Source organism: Pyxicephalus adspersus, chromosome 6 (genome assembly GCF_032062135.1).
Source record: "Pyxicephalus adspersus chromosome 6, UCB_Pads_2.0, whole genome shotgun sequence".
NCBI lineage: Eukaryota > Metazoa > Chordata > Amphibia > Anura > Pyxicephalidae > Pyxicephalus > Pyxicephalus adspersus.
The window spans coordinates 57,490,120-57,515,112 of NC_092863.1; the positions used below are offsets into that span (position 1 = coordinate 57,490,120).

At 36.6% G+C, this 24,993-nt stretch overlaps 1 protein-coding gene across 4 annotated transcripts in view; it reads right to left on the reverse strand.

Annotated features, from left to right (window-relative positions):
- NOS1 (nitric oxide synthase 1) overlaps positions 1 to 24,993 on the reverse strand; it is a 156,998-nt gene that overhangs the window by 25,892 nt on the left and 106,113 nt on the right. For all 4 annotated transcript variants that reach the window (XM_072415944.1, XM_072415942.1, XM_072415946.1 and 1 more), the window contains 7 exons: positions 23,717 to 24,834; positions 9,544 to 9,649; positions 4,385 to 4,522; positions 3,093 to 3,238; positions 1,661 to 1,823; positions 620 to 711; positions 333 to 474 (listed from right to left, as the gene is read on the reverse strand). In XM_072415944.1, coding sequence (XP_072272045.1) covers positions 333 to 474; positions 620 to 711; positions 1,661 to 1,823; positions 3,093 to 3,238; positions 4,385 to 4,522; positions 9,544 to 9,649; positions 23,717 to 24,411 — 1,482 coding nt within the window. In that variant the 5' untranslated portion in view covers positions 24,412 to 24,834. The remainder of the gene's footprint in view (positions 1 to 332; positions 475 to 619; positions 712 to 1,660; positions 1,824 to 3,092; positions 3,239 to 4,384; positions 4,523 to 9,543; positions 9,650 to 23,716; positions 24,835 to 24,993) is intronic.

The following is a 24,993-nucleotide window of genomic DNA, read 5'->3' on the forward strand; positions in this document are numbered from 1 at the left end:
CCTGCAGCAGATAGTGACAAGACAATTTTGGCTGTGCAGTTGTTTTTAGATTTGTGCCACATACAAAGGTGGTTACTGTCAGTGCAGTTTGGTAACTGCTGCTATGTGCCCGGGAGCTTCCAATCACCCAGAGTATAAAGGGTTCCTGAAAGTAAAGTGTCCCTGCAATGTATTTATGGTATATGGGGGATGGTTATGATGTCACAAATCTTATGTGGTATGTTCCAAAAGTTCTTTTATATTCATTAGCAATGAAGATTAAGCTTTGCTCAGGGGTCTGCTGCGAACGTTCTATTTTCAATGCCAACGTTTCACGATAAATAGCTGATTACCTCAGTTAGTTCTACATTGGCAGGGTCACCCAGAACAGAGCCATCAGGTTGTTTGTATCCTGCATAACGGATGAGTTGAGCATTCCAGACCCTAAAATCATGTTTTCCATCAGTCCTTTGAGGGAAGATAGTGATTGCTGATCTGTGAAAAGACAAGGTATAAGTTATCATTGTATAATATAATGCAGAATATCACATAGGGCTCCTAAATTTCTGCCATATAAATATTTGATTAACTTAAAACAGAGGTTTATTGGTCATCATTTGTGATTATTGAATGTTCTTGCCTGAGGTTGCCTTTGTTGGTAGCATATTTTATGTGGTTGCAGATATAGTTGTACATTCCATGGGCGGTAGTGCAGTCTCGAGCATCAAAGACCTGGGAAAAATACAGGAAAATAAAATTACTGTGTATCCCTTGTACACACTCATACCTCTTCTAGTAATGCATAATGTTTATAGGCATGTTTAATAAGTACAGCATTCTCCTCTGCACCATCCTAAATCATTAAAATTATAATAAATCAGAGTGTGGGTAATTCTGATATGGTGCTCATCTACTGCTTATCACTATAGCACAATTGTAATTTCCTAAACTTCAGACAAAAGCTGTTGACTGTAAATGGGGTGTTAACTGGCACTGGATTTACTTACAGGTATAGAGCTCTAAAAAAAGCCATTCGGTGAAGAGGCTGCTGCTTAGACCAAAGGTTCCCAAAAATCACAGAGGAGTGTTAGGTAAAAAGTTGGATTATAGAAGTTATTGGAGCACCAAAGGAGTATATCAGTAAAACAACTAGGCATTGTAACATTGCTCTTTATTTAAAGGTAATAACCAAAGTGTTTTGGGGGTTACATTAATCTATTCTGTATTCCATGTGTTAAAGGAATAACAATCAGTTTTTGCTTGGGGTCATTGTTTAGATTAGGCAAGTATCTGTTTCATCTTAACTCTAGTCTAGTGTTTTGATCTCTCACTATCTATTATTTATTCAACATAGCTATGAACAAGGTGTATTTATGTAACCTCTGAGGTGCACTGGAAACTTTAATCCAAAAACAATGGCACCGAACCTGATTGTTGGAATAATCCATCTTTTTGGCACTAGCTTTTTGACTGGATATGCTTGTTGGGGAGATGTTCAAACATTTTTGACCACCAATCATAAGAAGTAAATTGAAATCACCCAAATGTAGCTCACACAAGGATACAAATCCAAAAGAGTATAATAATAATAAAAAAAATAAAATAAACAGAACATCACAACCCCTTTATTAAACATTGCACTGCATAGAAATTACATTGCACAGAGATGTATTAGTCTCACCTGCAGTTTAGACCACTGAATTCTTCCCACACAGCGGGCTGCATTACGCCAAGCATGCTTAGCTCCATATATAAGCTCAGTGTCTCGTAGCTGGTAGGTGTCAGTTTCTTCAATCTCTTTTCTTACTTCTTCTAGTCTATCCAAGTGAGCCTTTGAGCCAAATCTAAAATAAATGTTAGATATTACTATATAACCACATTTAATAACATGCCTTTTTTAAAATGTATGTAATTTCTAATAAAGAACTGCTCTTACCCTCTTCCCTTTGATCTATTATATATGCCATAAAATAGGTTTTGTGATCTAATTTTACTTTCAAAGTCTGAAATCTCAGCCCTGCCTAGTATTTGTTTTTACTGTCTCCATGTTGAAGAGTTCCTTGCCTAAGCTAAGGAGATGCAGATATAAAACCCTCTAACTCTTCCATTACTTTATGCAAAAAAGTTTAAATCTTGTTTGATACCTGTTTTAATCCTTTCATTTGGCCTGATTTAGTAAAGCTCTCCAAGGTTGTAGAGCATACACTTTCATCAGGAAACCTGAGTGATCCAGCAAACCTGGAATGGATCTTGTCCAGGATTGAAAATATTTGCTAACAAATAGTAAATTACTTTTAGGAAATCATTTCCAGGTTTGCTGGGTCACACAGCTTCACTGACGAAAGTATATCCTCTCCAGCCCTGGAAGCTTTAATAAATCAAGCCCACTGTGTGCCCACATTCCTGTCTTAGACTTATGCTGTTTTAAAGCATTTCCAAACCTCTTTAATGATTGGCATTCATAGCACAGAGGAGTCCAGGACTAAAGATAATAAAAGTAAGTAATTAATGTACTAGGTCACCTTTTCTTCCAACTTTTCTAACTTTTGTTTTTAATCAACTGACAATTAATAAATCTGGGTTATTTATAGTGTATTCATAGCTCAAAGTGAGAAGAAATCCTGAGAACCTTTCTCCTTATCCCTTGCTCAAATGACAACCATAAAATGTACAATGTTCTATTCTTTTCTGTCCCAGTGATGATGATTACCAGCTGGGACACACAGACCGACATAAATACTTTGCAAGGGTTGTAAACATTCCTCACAATATCTACATTTAAAAAGAGTAAAGATTTTCTTATATATATATTTCTATACTTAGGTGTTTGCCATGTATATCAATTTAGAATATAGTAGAGGATTACGCAACTAAAGATGCTTCATCATGCCTTCCACTAAGCTCCATCTGTGCATTCTACAGAGAGGAATTGAGGGAAGCAGTAAAAACTTGACTATGAATATATTTGCTGCTGCCACTGATGTGTATATGTAAACATAATAATTATAATAATAATAATAATATTAGTGGCATATTAACACTGTTCAATGAGGGCATGGGCACATTTTTATACAGAGCAACATATATACAAAAAGAGCACTAGAACAGCTTACCTTTTAATTGAAGTATAGTATTGATCAATAAATTCCTTGGCAAGCGGAAGAAGCTGTTCTTTAGTGCGAATATCATCTGGCTTACGGACATACTGAGGTGGGGTCATGATTGCCCCCATACACATTTGTGGGGTACAAGATGTAGGCTAAAATTTAAATACAAATAGTTTAAAGTTAAATCCTAAAATTCAATTCACAAAATCTCAGAAGTAAAAAACTTTTTATTTATTTAAAGGTATTTTTATTTTTTCATTCTATTTTGTGTACTTTGTATTTTGCTATCACCTTCAGGGCTCTGTATAATTGCTACTATACCAATCATAGTAACTTAAGAAATCACCAGTGATTTCAGTAAATAGTTTCCAGTTTCTATCATTTTAATATGTGTGCTCGTGTAGCAGAATAATCTAACCTAATTTAACCTGCTCTAGAATCATAAAATGGAGGAGCTGATTTGGTAATAAAGAAACTTTGACTGGCATGCAGGATCGGGTTTACAATGTATAAGCGATTCCAGATTCCTATTCAAGCAATACTTACATAGAATATGTATGTATGTGTTTTTTTTTCAGTAAATGTCCACAAGCTAGGGTTTTGAATTGTTCCAGTATCTAGTTGTAGCAGTTACATAAATAAACAATATAAGTTTATGAATAACAAACTGAAGAATGTAACCTAAGGTCTGAATACATATCATGATATTTGCAAAGGAATGTCACATAAAATAATAATATTTGCTGTTTATTGTATTACAGAAAAGAATCCTACTTTACTCAGGTATTGTTTTAATGTCATTGTGTTTTAAAGAAATCCCGAAGACATGTGGCTTACCATGTGTCCTGTTTTAAATATAAGTTGCTTCCCAGTCATGCTAATCCACTCTATGATCTGGAGCAAATCAGATTTACTTATCTTCATATATGTTTCAGGACAATGGGCCTGATTTATTAAAGCTCTTCAATGGTGGATAGGATTCACTTTCATCAGTGAAGCTGAGTGATCCAGCAAACCTGGAATGGATCTGGTCCAGGATTTAAAACATTTGCTAACAAATAGCAAATGACCAGCTTTGCTGATGAAAAGTGTATCCTCTCTAGTCTTGAAGAGCTTTAATAAATCAAGCCCAATGTCACAGAAAATTCTGAAGCCAATGGAGCAACACGACAGCCAGGTAATAATATTCTACAACAAAGTTCAGCTATTGTAGCCTATATATTTCTTCTAGAATTGGTTATCTTTATACCTACTCAGCTGTTCTGGTTGTTGCGTGTGAAAGGTCTGATTCAACTTACCATAGAAGCCTTCAAGTGCAATGTGTCATGTAATACAGCATTTGTGTCCCAGTTCTTCACTTTGAGATAACGAGGACACTTGGAAGGACTTCCATTCACCTGGCTCTTTGCAGGGGACTGTCTACCCGAGGCGGAAACCTAGAAATGAGAGAGATTTAGCCTGCCAGTACCTAAGGGCTAGGAGACAAATGAGCAGTTTAAGGCCAAACAAAAGAATTTTAAGTTGTATATAGATAGTTGGCAGGGTGCAGGCATGAAGCCAAATAAGAAATAAGTTATTTCCTACAAAACAAGCCACATTACTTCATAATTAACCAACATGCTTGGCACAGAATGGCCATGATACACACATTTCTGAGTGTTTAGTTCGTAATGAGTTACTCAAAGAATACACTAAATGGCTTCTTTATACATAAAAAAACATCCATATAAACGTTATGACCCTCTTATAAATAAGTGAAATATAGCACTTGATTAAATATGCTTTTCACAGTAAGAATACTAAAACATAACATGATAATTTTCCTTCTACAGCAAGGAATTGGGAGGACCAAAAGCATAACTTACAAACTGTTTTTAGAAGGGACATATTGTTTTTGTAAAGGATATCTATCTGTCTATCTATCTATCTATCTATCTATCTATCTATCTATCTGTGCACAAGAGTAAAGCTACGTACACACTTCCAATTATTATCGTTGGAAAACGAACGACGAACGATCCTGCACGATATCTATGAACGATCGTATAGCACCGATCCTGCACATAGAGATAACGACACGATCGTTCGTAGATATTTTACACACAATAGATACGATCGTTTGAGCAATAGAGGAACTATGTGCACGACAGGAAAGTGAACGAACGTTCGTTCATTACGCATGCTCAGACCATGGACGGTCAACAAACGATCGTACACACGAACGATGTTCAACGATCGTCGTCCAATCCGACGCCGGTCTGGTCGTTCGTTTCCAGCGACTTTCCTCGTTCGTCGGCGTCGTTGGTTACTTTTTTTACGGACGATTTTTGCCCAATCGATCGTTCGTCGTTCGTTTTGAACGATAAAAATTGGAAGTGTGTACGCACCTTAACACACCAGGATAAAAATGATAATATTCTTTATTTAAAAAAAAGGTGACTTGTTTTGGCAATTAGATTTAAAAATGCCAGTTAAATTACAAAATACGGTTTATTATCCTTGTGCTTGATAACTTTTACAGATAGCTATGCAAACTTGCCATTGGAGAATAATTTTGGAATCTGAGTTTGTGATCCTACATATTTGTGAGAAAAGTACAACCCACATAAAACATCTTAGCTGCAAACTTCTGCATTTTAGTCATTGCACAGCATTTTTTAAGTTAATTAGAAAACCTTGAAACAATTTATTGTTATCAAAATTGTGGGGGTGGGGGTCGGTGGTCAGGGGTACATAGAGGAACAAGTCAGAAGTGGAAAATAATTAAAATTAAAATGTAATCAGAAAACAGCATACTTTCTAAAAATGTCAGCAGTTAAAATAAATCGTCAGAGTTAAACATCAGAAAAAAGAACCCTGTCTCATTTATTACCAATTTTGTGATAGGTTGGCTGGCATTCTTCTCTATATACTTTATGTAATTTTACACTTTGGATAATAGATTCCTTTAAGTAGTGTTTTAGACTCTGAGTGTATATACATCTTTTGACCTGTCTCTAAAATTAGGGCAGAAGTCACACTGGGGAAAAGCATGTGAATGATGTGACTTTTGTGATACATGTAAAAACATTCTGGGGAACAGCCTACTGCGGCCACATTCATTGTTTTAGATATATTAAAAGTACCAAGGATGATAAAAAGATCCTTGAGATCCTTGAGAGTGAGACTTTATATTGGTCTATAATATATAGTAGACACAATTATTTTATATCAAAAATAGAATATATCAGATAAAAGCATTCTATTTATTCATAGCTTATGTCCAGATATCCTGCCATTATTAGAGAGGATGCTCGGGAACATGCATATATCTCACATCACAGCCAGTTCTATTAAGCAATGTGTAAGGCTTAGACTCAGACCATGCAAACTCTTCCATATATATAATTATATTTGTGCTATAAACTCATTTACATTTGAGATACAGTGCTCCTCCTTGCCCTTTTTAAACTCCTTGTGAGAGTGCATGATTGTTTTACCAGCTTAGGTACTGAAGTTCCACTGCATGACAAATATTACGAGACTTTATACATATTGTCCCCTAAAGAAGCAGTAAACAATGCCCCAAAACATGCTGGGTGGTATAAATGGATCGTATAAATTATCTCAACACTTCTAAGCAAGATTTGACCCAAAACATTCAAGGGTCAAATTTAACACACTCCAAGGCTCTATTTATAAATCTGTGAATCTGACATTCCCTCAAACATTCCCTGGTGGGAATCAATCACTGCAAATAAAACACATGGACCTGGAAGATTTCCACCATTTTCTAATTCCCTGTTTAAAAAATAAAGCTCCTAATGTCAGTTAAATGTCTAATTAATGCTTTCATTTGCCTGTATATTGCTATATGTATAATGGTTTTATTTGATATTAGCTGTATATAAATACAATGCTTTTTTTATTTTATAGAAATAAAATATAATAATATTATTTATTTTAAGTTCTACTCGAGAGGACTTTTTATCCTCCTTGGTTAACTCTTGAAGTGACTATTCATCTTTTCTTATTCAGCATTACCCCAATGGGGGAGAAATGTCACTTTGGAAACCCTGATGGAGAATAAACACCTTTCAAAATGTTCATTGGCTCAAATCATCATTATTTGCACAGAATTTGCACTGGTTCCGACAGAAACATGATTATGTGTGTGCTTGTGTGCCAGCTCTACCATCCCTAGCATCCCTGCAAGCCAAAGCCATAACTTAAATTAGCCCAATGGGGCAGCACGGTGGCTTAGTGTTTACCACTCTGGCCTTTGCAGCGCTAGGTTCTAGGTTCAAATCTCAGCCAGGACACTAGCTGCATGGAGTTTGTAGGTTCTCCTGTATTTGCGTGGGTTTCCTTCCACTATACAAAAACATTCAGTTAAGTTAATTGGCTCCACTCCAAAATTGACCTTAGACTGGTATAAAGATATATGCCTATGGTAGGGACATTAGATTGTGAGCCCCATTGAGAGACAGCTAGTGATGTGACTATAGACTTTATACAGAGCTGCATATTATGTTGGCCGCTATAAATACTGTACAGTAATAATAAAAATAATACAAACATTGGAACTCCTTGTTAATATATCATCACTGAAAATTTAGATAGATACACATGTGATAGTATGGATAGTAGATAGTAGATAGATAGTATATGACGATAGGAAAAACGTAATCCTAGAAACTGTATTTAAATCTTCTGTATTCCAAAACAAAAAAAACTTTATATATATCTTGTTTTGTGTGAGCTACCATTGGAAGCAATACAATGACAGTTGGCATTTTTCTTATTTGGGATTAGCGGGCGTTGTGAAATATCACTCCCCATTATACCATCTTATTTTAAATCTTCTTACCTGATAATCTCTTGAACTTTTTACATATTTGTGAATGTTATTACAACCTTTCTTGACATAAAGCATGGCATTTGGTTACAGTAGCCCTTTAAAATCTGCAGAGGCACGCGCCTCCACATTCGATCTATTCACAGAACCTGCTGTGAACCTTAGACACTGCTCTATACAAGATGACACAAAATGATCGTCATAGCTGAGAATCACAGATTAGGATTTCAGTCTGCTTTTAGGGGGATGGGCATTTCAGTGTGGATCAGCAGCAGGCTGGAAGGGAAATCCTCCATTTATGTCAGAAATCTAAGTTAAAAGCAGATTAATCTCTGTTTTGTGTGTGTATGGGGGTGGCACAGTAAAATGGATTAACATGACCCTGAAGACTAATGGGAGAGAAATACCAGCTAAATATGGCAGGGGAATCCCATAATCTGCATGTGCTAGGATAGTTGTAGGAAATCCCTGTCACCCCTGGGAAATCTCTCCATTCCACATCTTGCTTCATTTGTGCTCTATTTCAGGCCAAGCAATGAACATTCTGAATGTATGTACCTGTAAAACCAGTCTGCCAGAATTTACCATATTAGTACAAATAAGCTTCCATTTGATAAATTTTAACACATCTGTTTGCTATAGAAATCCTTAGTTTTAGCCAGGTTTCTGTATTTTTCAGTACTTATGGACTCCAATTGCTAAACACAGTGGTCCATGATTGCTCAATCAGTTTATTTACTAGAATTTACTTTGCAATGAACAGCCTGTGCTTCTCATACCTCATTGGCCTACAAAGGAGCAGTAAAGTTGTGTTGAAAAAGTCTTACATGTGTGTTGAACAATTATGGCTAATAAGTTATTAAATATATATAGAAACTTTCTTTCATTTTTTTAGGACGATAACATGCACTAATGAGATTCTTATTAATAGGTGGACACAGTTTCACCGTGTTCACTAACATACATGAGAATCTATGTAATATACTAAACCATGGCTGTCCAACTCCAGTCCTGGAGGGAACGCCTGCACTATAGTTTTTCTCTACCAAACAGTATATTTAGTCAGAGTCAAAAAATAAAAAAAACTACCGTTTCTGGTCCTTGGGGACTGAATTTGGACAGCCCTTCACCTGAATAGTACTTCCCAGCATGTATAAAAACACATTTGAAACACTTATGTGTACAAGTAGCAATACTAACTTTTAAATTAGACATTTTCCACTTGCAAAAAATTTCCAACAGAGACCTTTATAATACACTTTATTCTTTGCCAAAGGTGCCTAGTAGACTATACTAATCAGTATAGTCCACAACTTGTATCTACTGTATTTTGAGAGATTAATCTAAATAGGTTTATTGTGACAGATCTCTACATATTATGGTTTTATACATCAATAGTGTGATGTGATGCTAGGAAAATCCTGGCAGACTGGGCTTTTAGTCAATACTCTATGACAATTTACCCTCAGGATAACTGCACTGAATAATTAATACATGACAAATCCACAGATTGTAAAGGCACATCATCTGACAATCTGATTTAATATGACAAGCAAACAAGCTGCTAAGGGTGATATGCTAAAACAACAGGTTGGCTTTTTCAGCAAAGCTTTGGCATACCTGATCACATTCCAGGTATGGGTTGTTTAGTACCACAGGCATGTTGTTGTTATTCCTCCACACATCATTTAAGGCTGGGTCATTCCCTGCTGCTTTCTGTGATTTGCTGAAAGAAAAACATACAAGTCAACTGAATTTGTACCTAATGTAAAACAGGCAATTGTTATATTTACCACGGTTGGATACATGAGAAACAAAACTGTTGTACAATCCATTTTCAAAAATTCAAAATTGAATTTAAAGAATAAATGCATTCACAAAGTAGTTATCCTTGGTGAGCCTCCATCCTGTTGCAGTTCATTTTCTACCCAGGATACAATTATTATTGACACTTCCTGCTACAAATCTTGAATCTACAAATGTGCTGCATGCCAGGTGCTGGACAGTCTTCTTTTTCCAACTTTATTCTAGTTAGCTTGTGCTTCTAACCCCTATGCAGACCCCTGTGGACAGATCTATTTAAGTAAATGGTTGCTCATATGTGGTAAGAGAATCTTTTGAGTGAGAACATTGAGTGAGAGTGAACCAAGCCAGGCACATAGAAAAGATTTCCAGAAGAATTTGCCAAAGGTTAGTATAACCTACTTATACCATTGTTGCCTAAAATGTGCCTGTTTTCACATATTGTGAATGTTAGCCAAGTGAAACCACAACAATTACGGTACTTCCAAGAAATTGCTTTCCAATTGTTGCTAGTAAAATCACCTGTTGTCTCATGTTGTAAATTTTTTTTTAACAATTTTACCTATTTTTTTCACTATCCTTATAGCTTTTCTGCAAGTTTTGTCCCTTACTAACAGAGAATTGCATCTTTGTTAGCCATTTAAATATTATTGTCCCACCTGCAGAGGATTTTATTAATACTCCCCTATCATTCTCTTTTTTTACCTTCATATATTGTACTGTATTAGATGCTGTTCTGACAGAACTATTAGTATAAATAATACTAATTAATACTATACTAATAATATTCTTCCCTTTAGGTAATGCTGGTTCTTTATACACCAATCATTTAAATAGATTTTTTGCGAGGTTGTTTTGGGCAGCACATTTAAAGAAAGATATTTCTTTTCCATACAGTCTGGGATGTACTTACTAATTATTAATCTAAGGACAGGGCAGTCTATAATAGGACAAATTTAGCGATTGACAAAGGTGTTCGTACTCTCAGTCATATTAACATTTATTAAAAAAATATATTACCATGGGAAAAAAAAGCTGGGCTTCAAAACAATATCCAGCAGTGATTTTAAAGCAGTTTAAATACTGTATTAAAAATTGTTCTGGCAACTAATCATATGTAATTATAGAGGCTTAGCAAACTAAGCAGTGGTTTCCTCAAGGCAGATTAATGTTCAGGGAATAATCAGAGGGTAAATTATACCTTTATTGGATAAACGATGCTTGTTTGCAAAATGATCAGAGATAAAGAGATCTCTGATGGTTTCCAGGAGCAAAAATACACTAGAGGTGAGATGAGATTGGTACAGCAATTGCCCGAATCAGTAAATGAGACAGAGAGGAAAAAAAAAACTGTTGGCTGCATTTTTCAATTGAGCAACCAGGCAAAAGCAACCCCTGATCACCAGTATTCATTTTCCCATTACAAGATACACACAATTTACACATTGGTGTGGACAAGGTCCTTGTGGTGTGGGACTTTCAGGCATCCTAGATATCAGGCCTCGTAGATCAGAGGACTAGCAGTACATGACTTCTTGTAGCCACACAGCAACAGATCCTGCTCTCAGCAAAGCTAGGGTGAGTGATGCCTTAAACGGCACTAAAACTCACTTTGACACATTTTAACTCCTGCAAGATTTACTTGTCAGAATCCACTATCTCTAAAATCTCCTTTGAAATTAAGCTTCCAGTCTATTTCTAGTGGCTTTAATGGCACAGCATCTAAGACAATCATCAACAAACATTAATGACATAGAAAGAAAGTGTTGACCATGTTGAAACTAATATTTGGTGAATTTGCAAAACTCGCATAACTCACCTATTGATGAACGGATATGGTTCAGAGCAAACGTAGCAAATATTAAGAATCATTTCATAAGGAACAATGTTACATTTAGGGGATCTTGAATCAGTTGCCCTTTCTGAACTTAAATTCTAATTAGGTTCTTAAAAACAGACCATGCTCCCATAGATTTAAATATAAAGCACACAAGCTACTCAAACCCAAACATCATACCTTCATTTTATGAATAAAAGAAAACATACAAAATTACCAAGCCTATTCAGCCTACTCAGCTATTCTAAACCAAATTCCACACTCTAATAATGTCAATAACAAGCTTTTTTCACAATAGCTTTTATACAAATCCTAGCTATTTTTTTGGAAGTTCTGGAATCCCATAATGCATAATAACACACATTTTATGTAAAAATGGACAACAAATTATTATTGCACCATTACCTAAAAGAATTCTTCAATACCCCTGACACCAGTACCCTTTTCTCCCCTTAAGCCTACGCAAGGGGTATCTCATTTAAACACTAAGCTTGGAGGGCTTGAGGAATGGAAGGAATGACAGAAGCAAGTTAAGAAACATGAAATCTAGGGAGAACCGATCAAGAAAATTCAAGCTGACAGCAGCTTATAGCAAACAACTGACTCCTTTAATTAACAAAATTAATTTTCCATTGGGAATGATTCGAAAAATTACTCTGCGATAGTGCCTTAGGGGATAGTACCCCCTTTCTTCATAAACTCTAAAAATTCTACTCTACTCAGTCCTCTTAATTTAGAGGCAATGAGATCACATTGGCTTTCTTATTCACCGCCTGATTCTTTAAAATGATCAGAATCTTATGGTCAAAAATATTTCACTTTCTATCCCTTAAGCTTTACATTAAAGTCTCGCCTGAGTTGCCCTTACTAAACCCAGATAAAGACAAATGCTCCCACCTTGACAGGGCTGTTATTATTCACACCTGTATTGGAACTAATTGCTTTTGCCATTGGCGCTCCACTGAACTTCCACATTTTTTTGAGGTTGTGACACAACTCAACACCCACTGCTTTTATAAAAAGACGTTAGCAGGAATATAGCACAATTTCACACGCTATGATTATCTAATCACAAATGTCTGGTTATAATTTGATGCATGTATGCATTTTTTATCATGGATCATAGGTCAAGGAGTTCTGGGAGTGTCAATTGCTAAAGTGCTGTTTTTCTTATGTCTGTCTCTCTTACCTATGACATTAAATGGAATGTGTATTTAATAAACATCAGATTTGCTAAAGTATTTCCATGTTAAACTTTGCATCTTGTATAAAAAAAAAAAAAAGCAAACGGTTAAACGTGACGAGAACAAGCTACAAAGTGCATCTATGTATGCTACAGTAGTTTATATATGTTGATGGTTTCACGTTAAAAAGTTTAAATGAATCCCTACTTTTTTAGTAGTTTAGTAATATTTAGAAAAATTTACAGTGATTTTTAAATAAATACTAATCTTACTTTTAGTTGACTATACCTCAACATGTGTGCACCACTTGGCTTCTTACTCTTGGGCAATGTCACAGGAGCGCATTACATTGCTGGGATGGGGTATAAATTCAGAGATTAAAAAAAATCATGGCAGCACTCTGCATATGTGCATATGGTGACAACAATATTACAGTGATGAGACACAGTGATATAAGTGTTGTCATCCTATTACTGGATGTCACCCATAACATCTATCTTCCTGCTTTCAATGGGAAAGCTTCTTCTATACCACAATCAGATTTACTGATTTACACAGACAAGGCCCCTGTTCGTACATTACCCATGGCTACAGATCCTTTGTTACAATACCAAAAGATTATGAATCTCACTAAAAAGTCAATATAATTATTCCTAATGATCGCACAAGATCAGGTAAAGGATGAACACAAGTTCTAAATAGGCAGGATTAGGCATATGTTGGAGGAGAAAAATGACCTCTGACATGAGCTGCCCCCTCATCAAATAACGTATGACATTGAAAAATGAAAAAAATCAGTTCTGATCAAAACCAAAGCCAAAAAGCTTCACGTGCAACGGACCTGATTTATTAAAGCTCTTCAAGGCTCGAGAGGTTACACTTTCATCAATGAAGCCGAGTGATCCAGCAAACCTGGAATGGATCTGGTTTAGGATCCAATACATTTGATAGCAAATGACCTTGAAGAAATCTATTCCAAGTTTGCTGGATCACCCAGCTTCACTGATGAAAAAGTATCTATCGTCTTCAGCCTTGGACAGCTTTAACAAATCAGGCCCTAGGAGTGTGTTTTTTTAAAGTAACTAAATTTAAACATCATTAGAATAAACATAGATAAATCCTACAAAACAAATAAGACATTTTGGGCAATCTTTTATATTTTTATGTTGTCTATGGTGCAGAAGCAAAAAGCCATTTCCTGTCATAATTTTTGGACATTTCATATAAACATATTTGCATGTAATCACAATATTCTAAACCAGATTTGGACTAATAAAACAAGGAAAAGTTCTGTAAAACAAGTGACTGTTGTTTTGGCTGCCAAAGTTTGCATGCCTACAGGCTCCAGCGTTGGAAATCCAGTCCTGTCTAGACATCAACTCTATCCAATAGACAACGGATCATCCTGAATCCTTTGAAAAAAGTCAGGTTCTCACAGCTGTCAGGTTAGCTGCTGATATTCCTCACATTTCTCATAACCTCTCACACTAACATTCAATGACAACACAACAGCATGAATATTTTTGAAACATACATTTGCCTGAAGTGTTTGTCTACATTGATTGATGAATCTTTTCCAGGATAAGCAATTATTATAGTAGTGAAACCAAGCTGAGTACATATAGTAAATATAGAATGTGCTGGAGAGCACACTGCAGGTATTTTGTGAGCCTGTGTCTCAACAAGCTGTTAAAAATGATTGATTAATAAAGTGACCTAAAGAGAATCTGTAACCAACAGAAAATCTTGTGGTGGTATGTAACAGTTTACTTATTAAATGTAAAAACGCAAGTGTTTGCTGCTAAACAAAACAAAAATAATAATACATTTACAACTGGCAGAGATGATAGTTTCAGTGTTTCTGTATTGGGGCTTGACTTAGATTTTTTGATTTTAATGAAATCAAATTTAAAAGTTACATTGGTGTTCCTTTATGTTGTTGCTTTGATTATTGACTGTTGCTGTGAGCTGCAACTTAGAATTGTGATTACTCACCTATTGCATTTACAGGCCTGGTCTGAAAAAGCATTGACTGAAATTATTTTTTGAGACATAAGTCACCAGGAAACTCCTTTACGAAATTATCAAAAACAGTGGATGTAAACAGTGCATTGAAAGTAGATGAAGCAAATGGGCAATTTTAATGTATATCAGTTTAAATGTATATGCACAATGCACAGAAATTTGTAAGCTGCAGTTGTTGTGTGTTTTGTTTTTGTTCCTTCCAAATGGCACCCGATACACTTAAGGTCAGTGGGTCTTCCTCACATCAGAACTGCCTCTCTCCCCATGCAATTCTATGGAAATTCAAAAGCATCTTGACGTAGGTCAAGTGCACCTATATTTCTGAATAATTTCAGGGAAACACAAATATCAAAAGCATGACAGATTTGCCTATCGAATCCTATGGACACAGGTATTTATTACAGCAATGAAAAACACTTGTATTAATGCAATGCATAGTATAAATTAGACTGTATTGTCTAGTTGTTGACATGTAGAAAATTAATTTGCAATACTCAGAAACAGAGAAAGAGCTTCTGTCTCTACAGAGCTTTTTGAAAAGATGTCAGAGAAATCTAGATCTAGTGTTTCCACTGCTGATTACAAGGGAGCGGCATCAGGAATTGAAAAAGAAATGAGGTTTCTGCTGTGTCTGGTTTGGCTACAGATAGGTAGATGACTCCCTAAGAGGAATAATGGGAAGACATTTGTCAGTTGTTCATAGTGTCTAAACTCTGCCATTGTTTCTTTTGTGACTTACTTCACAAACTCAAGCAGCATGTGTGTGGTTAATATTGTTAACTTTTAAAAAATCAGGTCACACAGTAAATTTACAAAAAGCGGACAAATGGAAGTGTCTCTGTGCTTCTTATTGGCTCATAGAGATAAGTGTACACATCCCCTTCCCCACCAGACTGGTAAACTGCCACTTTAATACAGCATGACCTTCATTTTAGCCAGTTTAACTTTAGAGAGATTTATTCTGGCCCCTACAAGTAAATACTTTTATTTGATAACTGCCGCGTTTCTTTATATAAATGCTAACTTTGTTCTTTAGGAACCATGTACAGTACGTGTTTGTACACTTCTATGTAGGAGTACAGACACATTAAATGGTGTACAGGAAACACGCTAATTACTTCTACTTATTTCCCAAGCAAATGTGTAACATCTGGAAAACACAGATTGGGCCTGATTAAATAACAAAGAAGATAGACTAGTTAACGATTTTAGGAAATCCATTCCTGTTTTGCTGAATCACCTAGGTTCTGCCATGATAGTCTATTTTCTCCAGTCTTGGAGAGCTTTAATAAATCAGGCCAATTTTTCTATAGAGATACATATACTCGTTGAATAATTGTCTTGGAAAGGATCTTTCAAAATCCTTTCCAAAGAAAAAAGACTGGACGAGCGCTGTACACACAGCGCTGTTCTGCTGTATAGAGAGGGGAGACAATAAAGTGACAGCCCACTGCACTCTCTCATCTTTACTTGTATAATGATTGTTCATTGTGAGTGGATCCGTCATGACGGATCCATGAATTACGTCAGTTGAGCGCTGTGCACAGGCCAGATTCTCATCCGATACCAGCACTGAGGCGATGATGTGTGTACCTAGCTTTGGTTTTAAAAGTGTGATTCACCATACAGCTTCATACATATCAAAATATACTTCATGCCTGTCATTCCTGTAGATACAGTCAGAATATGGCTTGTCCCTCACTGACCTCTTGTCATTGTGTACAATAATATACATGGTATCACAGGCTATAGTAAGAACACAACCAAATACATTTAGAAATGTGTGTGGGGGTAAAAAAAAGCTTGTGCTTCTTTAGCTACTATCATTGGGAACTTACTGTCTTCCACAAATGTGTAATGTGTTTATGTGTCAAACAGGGGGTCTATTTATTTTAGATTTTATACAATTCTATATCTTCAGTTCCTTCGGATCTTTAAATATTCTTTAACTGAAAGTATCTGTACCAAATTGTTCTTGTTAATGAGTTTGCTAATACAGTGGTAACTTGGTATATGTCTGCTTTGGAATAAGTTCAACTTGAAAAATTTTGCCTGGTATACAACCTTTGCTTGGTATACAACCTTTGTGCTAGAACTTGTATAAGTCAAATTGAGTCATAACACCTTGCGCTACCCTTATTTACCTCTCTCGAAACAATGCCACGACTGCCCACGGGTGTCAGTGAGCCATTTGCTACCATTCAGTGAACAACCCCCGCTATAACTCTCTGTGACCTACAGAACATCTCCTCCTCCTCCCTTCTCAGCACCATCCTAGTAGGCACTCAACTCTTCTCAGCAAGGTAAAGTGAGGTAAAATTTTAATTGCTTTCATCTAATTGCTTTTGTATTTATGTATTTTAGTGTTAAGCAGTGTTTTCATTATTTCTTACAGCCCCATCAGGATTTTTTTTCATGGGAAAGGATTAATCATTTTCCTTTTATTTCTTGTGCGAAAAACTTGTTTGGTATTAGTCTTGTTTGGTATAAGTCCAAGGATCTGGAATGGATTAAGGACTTATACCAAGGTACCACTGTATATACAGGTAAAGGAAAGTGGTGTCTGATCCAGCATTGTAACAGAAGGATGATGAAAGAGTTTAGTTTTGCCACCCATATTTACAAAAGGAGTGATGAATCCTCACATAAAGCACATCTGAACTCATTGGTGGGTAGTGAGTTTCTGCTATATTTAGCAAGTATGTACAGCATACCCACTGATCATGGCATAGACTTAGCTGTCTGCAGGCATCGTGCAGCAATAATAGTTCCTGAATTCTGTTACCGCTGCATCCTAGGAAGCTGCCATCTTGGCTGTTGACCCCACAGAGCCTTCTCAGTCTATGATGATCCTCTTCAGCCATTGGATGGCCATTAATGATATTACGTGCGGCTGTCCCGGGTGGCTTTGTAGGCAGTGGTACCACACACAGAGCCAAGCTCTACACTACACTTGAACAAAAAGCCAACAGGAGCCCGGGCTTTTTTTGCAAAATATACTTTGCATGTCCCTTTTGTCAATTAGCTCTTAGTTTAGTTTTACTTTAATACATTAAAACGAAGAATCACTTTAATTATCGAGCCATAGGTAAAACAAATTCTTGCCTATTTTTCCACCTGTACATAACTGGGAGTTTAAAGTAACCACAGTTGCACTCATTTCCTTAGCATAGTTAAGTTTGTGGCAGATGAATAAAAGCCTTGACCCTCCTGCGAATACATCTCTATGTTTGCTTACAATACTGTAATGTATAATAGCTACAAGCTCCGAGGCAATATTCTTGCTTCAATTTTTTCCCAAAGCTCACTTAATACAATAAAGCAAGCAATTAAATATTTAGTAGCTGCTGTCATGATGTGCGGTTTGGTGACATGTTAAACAATTAACTCAGCCATCACCACAGGCTGCGTATCTATATTAGCACTTATCTGGCTGTATTAAGTGTCATCTTGCTGTGTGGTTTAGCTCTTAGCTCTGATCTGTGATATCCTGTTTTTTTTTTTCTGTGGTAACATACTGCGAGACATCACAGTGTTTCCTTGGGGGGATAAAAACTTGCTTAATTGGAACTAATACTTAACAGAGGGGAGTTCACACATCATTGTTACAAAGTGGCGGAGCACCTAGAGGTGACTGTCACTGTGCACACGATTCTCTATGATGATGGCAACAATGAGATTTGTTGCCCTTTTCTGTACCAAATAATTTGACTTGTGTTATTGGTTGAAAACATTAATAGGATATGGTTGGTTACACGGTAGCTTCTTTATCACCTCACCGAGCACACAGCAGATTTTTTTTTTCATACCGACAGTATTTATCTTTTAAAGTGTATGCAAATTCTAACAATGAACTTAAATTATCTGCTCCCTTTTAAAGTGTATGTAAACCCTATAGCTAAACTTAAATTCTTTCGACAACTTCTTTATTTGCTGCCTTTTGGTCTGTTAAAGTGTCAGTTTATTTACCAGAAGCTCGGAAACATTTTTCCATAACAATGTTTGCTCTTCTTCTCATTAAAATAAATGAATACATAATAATTACTCAGTGCACCTGCCAGTTACTACTACTTCCTATTTGAAATTGGCAATGGTATTCAGACAATCCTCCATTCTTCTATTGCCAGTCTGTTTGGTCATGTGCCTTTCATCTGTCTGCTGAGGCTGTGCATTTCAAACACTGCAGTGTAATAAATTTGAAGAAGAGAAATAGGAATGAAGCTCTGCAAACATGCCCATATATTGGATAGTCCAGTGGAAGGACACGGGGAAGGATCACGTTATTACAGAGAAAAGGAAAAATAAGTAATTTGTATAACTGAAATGTGTCAGTTAATGCATTATTATTTTTATGCATTTATGCATCAAGTGGTACTAATGGGTTTACATGTTCTTTACACATACCATACAAAACATGTTCTTATATCTGTAAGTGCAAACAATTACCTATGGGTCCTGAGAAAAAAGCTTGTAAACTGATAAGTTCCTGTGTTCTCTGCCTCTGCTGACTCTCAATAGTTCTATTGTCCCTTGCTATCTCTGTCCACCCCTATGTTATGGTGAAGAAAAGAAGCAGAGATGTTCTGTAGTCCTATCCTAAAATGAAAATGCAGCTGTTGCTTTAAACACCTTAGGACATCAAGTGTGTTATTGGTAGGTGACGTGAAATGAAAAAGAAAAAGCTAAATGACATAAACAAATGCAGCCACTAATACTGGTAAGTAGCAAGAGCTGGTAAACTGAAAAAAAAAATTAATTTTTGTTTTTTTTTGGTTTTAGATATAATTTTAACATAATTAGTAAAACGACTTTCCTATGGAGAAATAGGAATTATCTTTAAGCTAAATCCAGAAGAGTGTATTTACTCACTACAGGGAGATTTCACAGATGTTGATTACTGTCTCATTTGAAACTAGCAATATTTCTCCAGGTAGCAGGGGGTTAAAGTTGCCAGTATAGCTGTAGACTTTATTAGATGACTAGTAATGATGAGCATTTTAACCACTTACACCCAATTCATGACTGCTCACTTGTTAAAAAAATGATCTGACATTTTTGAAATATCAAATTCATTATCACATTTGGTGCACTTTATTAAATGTTCTAAACTGCTATTTTTAAGAGTTGAAATAACTATTCAGACTGATACAACTATGGGTTAAGAATCCCAACTATGGGTTAAGTTATCTCATTCTACCTCCCAAATTCATCCTCCCCCTGCTTCAGTCCAACATAGAAAGACTCGGCAATCACATAAAGTGGACCTTAAGACCACAGTCAATAAATACCATTGGTGTTATATTTATGAATAATTTGCATAATGATTTGTTCAGTAAAAGTGCTTGGTTATTTGTTTTGTGCAAATAAACAACCTTCACAAATTAGGTAAAGTATTAGTAATAATCACTGGGAGTTGTGAAAATACAAGTTTTGAGTTAAAGTGCTAAGTCTGTATCAACCCATATATAATGTAATGTGTTTTCACCTACCACTTTTATCTGTTACTGTGACCGCAGAAGAGGTCTTCTTACAGAGTATATGCTATGCTTATGTTATATAGGGCCAGTGGGAGTATTCGTGATTTGTTGTAATTTTACACAAGCCTATAGGAACATGCCTGCTGTGTACCTTGGTACCTGGAGCTAAATTTTATTAACATTAGGAAAATAAAAAGGCCACTCAAATATTATCTGATTCAGGAAAATTGTAACCAAATGAAGCAACCCCAGATTATATCTCCACAGGCCTTGAGAAAGCTTTGTGACAGTTCACCCAGACTAGAAGCCCAGAAGTGCTGAGAGGCTGCCCCTGCAAGGCATTCACAAATGCTTGCGCAAAGAACTATAGAAGCCTAGCAGAACAGTGCAGTTTTTACAATTTGTTTAGTTAAAGTCGACAACACTTTTGAGCCGAAAGCGTAAGAATGCTTTTGTATGCCTCTGTTGTGAACGTTTATAGCTGAAACATATTCTGTTTGCTTATATATATATTATCTGTCATAAGGGAAGCATTTTGGCTCAGAGGCTACCACTTGGGCCTGCAGCAGCGCTAGCTCCCAGGTTCGAATCTCAGGCAGGACTCCATATGCATGGAGTTTGCAAGTTCTCCCCATGGCTCACAGATGCTGTCAAAAAAGCAATGAAAACAAGCAAAGGGCAGTCCAAAAATAGAAGGATTACCTTATTGTTTGAAAACGTTAAAGAATATGGATTATCAGTTATTTCAAAGCCCTTAATTCTAATTTTTAGAGACTCTTTAGTCACTGGCATGGTACCAATGGATTATCGTAAGGCCAATGTGGTTCCTATCTTCAAAAAGCGAGCAAAGTCATTAACAGGTAACTACAGACCAGTTATTATTATTATTATTATTATTATTAATAAACAGGATTTATATAGCGCCAACATATTACGCAGCGCTGTACATTAAATAGGGATTGCAAATGACAGACTAATACAGACAGTGATACAGGAGGAGAGGACCCTGCCCCGAAGAGCTTACAATCTAGTAGTTAGTTTAACATCCATAGTTGGAAAAGGCCTAGAGAGTTTGATAAAGAACCACATAGAGGACTTTATGCTAGAAAATAATATTATAAGTGATAGTCAGCATGGCTTCAAGAAAGACCGAAGTTGTCAAACAAATTTACTCTCTTTTTATGAGGAAGTAAGTAAACAGGTAGACAGTGGAATACCAGTTGATATAGTGTAGTTGGACTTTGCTAAATAATTTCGTAATCTTCATGTTTGCAAGGGATTTTATTTCAGGCACTCGTTTTTAAGGTTTCCTTAAAAACAACAGCACTGAATGGTGGGCATGGCCACAGAGTACTAATTGTGGGAGGAACCTAAAATGTATTGTTAAGTTGAACCAAAACCTACTCACTATATAAAGAGCCCACTTATTTCACAGTCCTTGTATCCACATATTATGCTTTTACTACTGGGTCAAAAGTGGCAGTCTTAACGAAGGGCATCAATCTATTAAAAAACAAAATATTAAAAAAAAGCTTTTCTATTACATATTCCTTTCTGTACAAAGAACATAGCGCTAACACTTTGTCTGAGAATAGTAAGAAGGTAAAGAAGAGATTGAAGAGCAAAGGAGAAAAAGCTGGAGGGACAGGGAGAGAAGGATGGAGAAAAAGGAGAGGCTTAAAAGGAAAACAGGGACTGCAATTCTCATTCCTTCGTGTTCTCATCAGATGGACAGTAAGTTGATGGATGTTGGATCTAGTTAGATATATGCTAGCAAAGTGACAGAAATTTGTCTTGTATGATAACCATTATTTTTTTAATTAACCTTTATATGGTTTTTAACTGCTTTAAAGCTCAAATCTAGGCATTTGCAAGAGCTCACTTAATTTGGTTGATAGCATCAAAGATAAAAGAAGATATGTTTTCTTCTGTTTTAGTTTAGATTTATTAGGTAATACTTCATATAGATTTCAAAGTAAATAAACAGTTTTCATTATAAATGTTTTGCATAGTGGCCTATGTTCGGGATCCTCAGAAGCACAAGGAACAATAAATAGGTACATATAGTGTTGTGTTTTATAAAGCTAAAACCTTTCCAAAATTTAACATATTAAAAAGATCCCCCTAATTCCTCATCCTATTTTATCATAAGGGTTACTTTGGGTAAAGTTTTACTAGACCTGATTGAGAAATATATGAAAAAGATGAGACCTTCTGCATTAGGGTCCTTGCAACAACTGGTTTCCCAGAGGCTGAGTGTCGGAGCCAATTTTAAATAGATCTTTATTATAGTAGACAGGTACTAATTAGCGTCAACAACTGTTGGAACACATGTCTCTCCCCACTCCTGATGTTTTGCTCCCCTCTGCCTGTCCTGTACAGCAATGGTCCCCTACCCCCGGCCCGCAGACCACTGCCGGTCCATGGCTGGTGATTTGGGGGCCGCAAATGACAGAGGTGTCAGCACTCCCGCTGCTGGCGGCCCTCCTTACACTGCTCTAAAGAAAGTGTGACAACCTGTGGGAGCGCGGGTGGCTATCCTCACACTGCTTACACAGGAGCTGCTGAAAATGGCGGAGCAATGTATGTAAGGCTTATACTTCTCTGCCATTCCCAGCAGCTCCGACAGCACACCAACTCTCTTACACTACTCTGCTATTCCCAGCTAGTGTGCTGACAGGAGGCCGAGCTGCTGAGAAGAGCAGAGTAGTGTAAGCTGTACATATACCGGGCCATGGCAAAATTTTATTCTATGCTACCGGGCCCTGCTGTCAGAAAGGTTGGGGACCACCGCTCTACAGCACAACTCCTCTCTTATCCCATCCTTACCCAGTTTTCTGCCTGCGCTGTACTGCTTTTTTTTTCCTAGCATGGTATTACCATGGGAAACGTCTGGTGATTGTGCATTCAGTCTTTTAATTCTCTCTTCCTAGGACTGTATAATTTTTAATGTAGGTTTGAATATTGTATTAAAAATATATTGATTACATTATTGATTTACTATACCTGTTTTCTGAAGAATAAAATGAATTAAATAGTCATAACACTGGAATTCTCAGTTGAAGATTCAGTAGTCACATTTAATCAGACTAACAAATAAATATGCTCATCTGAGATTTCATCTCCATCCTAAGACTAAAAACACATCCAGTTAGGGCTGACTGTTTCTTTTTATATCACAATGGATGGGAAGAGAGCATGCTAAGGGGGATAGGGAACTCCAGCCAATATGATACAATAATAACCTGAATCCTTGCTGACTTTTATCAAGCTCTTGAGGAAATGCTGTCAAGTACAAAACTGATTACTTTTCACAGGTTTTATAGCCTAAAGTACAATTCCTTGTGTTAAATCCATATACCATAATCACATTCTATGGAACCAGAATAAACTGTAGTTATTTTGCTTGAAATGTCATTATTAAAAACTGGTCACATTACATTTCTTTAATGTGAAAACTTCCTTACCCTTCAACTTGAACTTCTGCGTCTTTCTTTTCCACTTGGTGATGACCATCTCCGTTAAACTCCTTCCGTGCTTTCTGTAACAGATTTACTACTGGTTCAATCTCTTTCAGAATGTCGTTGCTTTCTGCTCCACCATTAAGGCAAGGACTTATGCTAATGTCATCTCCTTTGACTTCATCAAGCCCATTTAGATGCAGAAGCTGGTGAACTTCTTGCCAAGAAGAGCCAGCCGAGCTTGTGGCACTGTCCACCATGTTTTGCTGCTCTTTGCTACACAGGCTCTGACTGGATAGATCACTTGACTTAGACTTAGGGCACAAAGGTCTAGTAACTCTAACAGTCTTAGCTGTTCCATCTCCAGTAAATGTGGTCTCCAGGTGGGTTGTGAAGCCCTCAGGACCTCTGAGGATGAGTATGACAAATGTCTCAGAGGGGATACTGCGCAATATTTCCAAGGCATTTTCATAGCTGGCATCTACAAGTGGCCTGTCATTCACTGCTAATATTATGTCACCTACTTGCACCAGCCCACTTTGCTCTGCCGCCCCACCTCGAATTAAATCAGAAATGATCACAGGGGGCTTGTTCCTTCTTTGCTTGACGAGGAACCCGAGGCCACCAACCTTTCGCTTGTAGAGGCGTACCGATATAACATTCGGTTGCAGCTGTTTGACACTGACTTCATATTCCTCCATGACAGTGCTTTTCACAGTCTGAGAGGAACTAGTGAATTTGTTATGACGGTTATGACAGTTTCCTCTAAATATAACAGGGACAATCTGAGTATTTCTGAAACTGAGTTTGCAAAACAAGAAGATTCCTTGGTTGTTTAATGAGCCCTGCTACAATTTTTTCTGATGTGGAAAACTGGCTCGGGATCTCAGATAAACTTAGCTTGACTTCACCTATTTCATGCTTTGGTCTTATTTTCAGGAATCTTACTGTGAGCACGGCCTATAATTCTGAGGTTTCCCAGGTAACAGTAAATCCAAACAAACCTCAAGTCTGTTGATATGTCAGAAAGGCTTCTAATAACAGTTCATTTATAGACAGTTAACATCTTAATTCTCAGGCATCTCTGAAGTGGCATGTCCAGTCTCCATCTGGATTTTTGGAAGCTGCAAAACAAAACGTTTTTTTTATTGGAATATGATATTACCATGCACTGTATAATATTACATGGCAGTTTCTATCACATGTAATATGTAAAAACAGACAGTAAAAAAAAATTCTTGCAGAACAGAAAATAAATTCCTTATATGAAATTAAAATGTTAA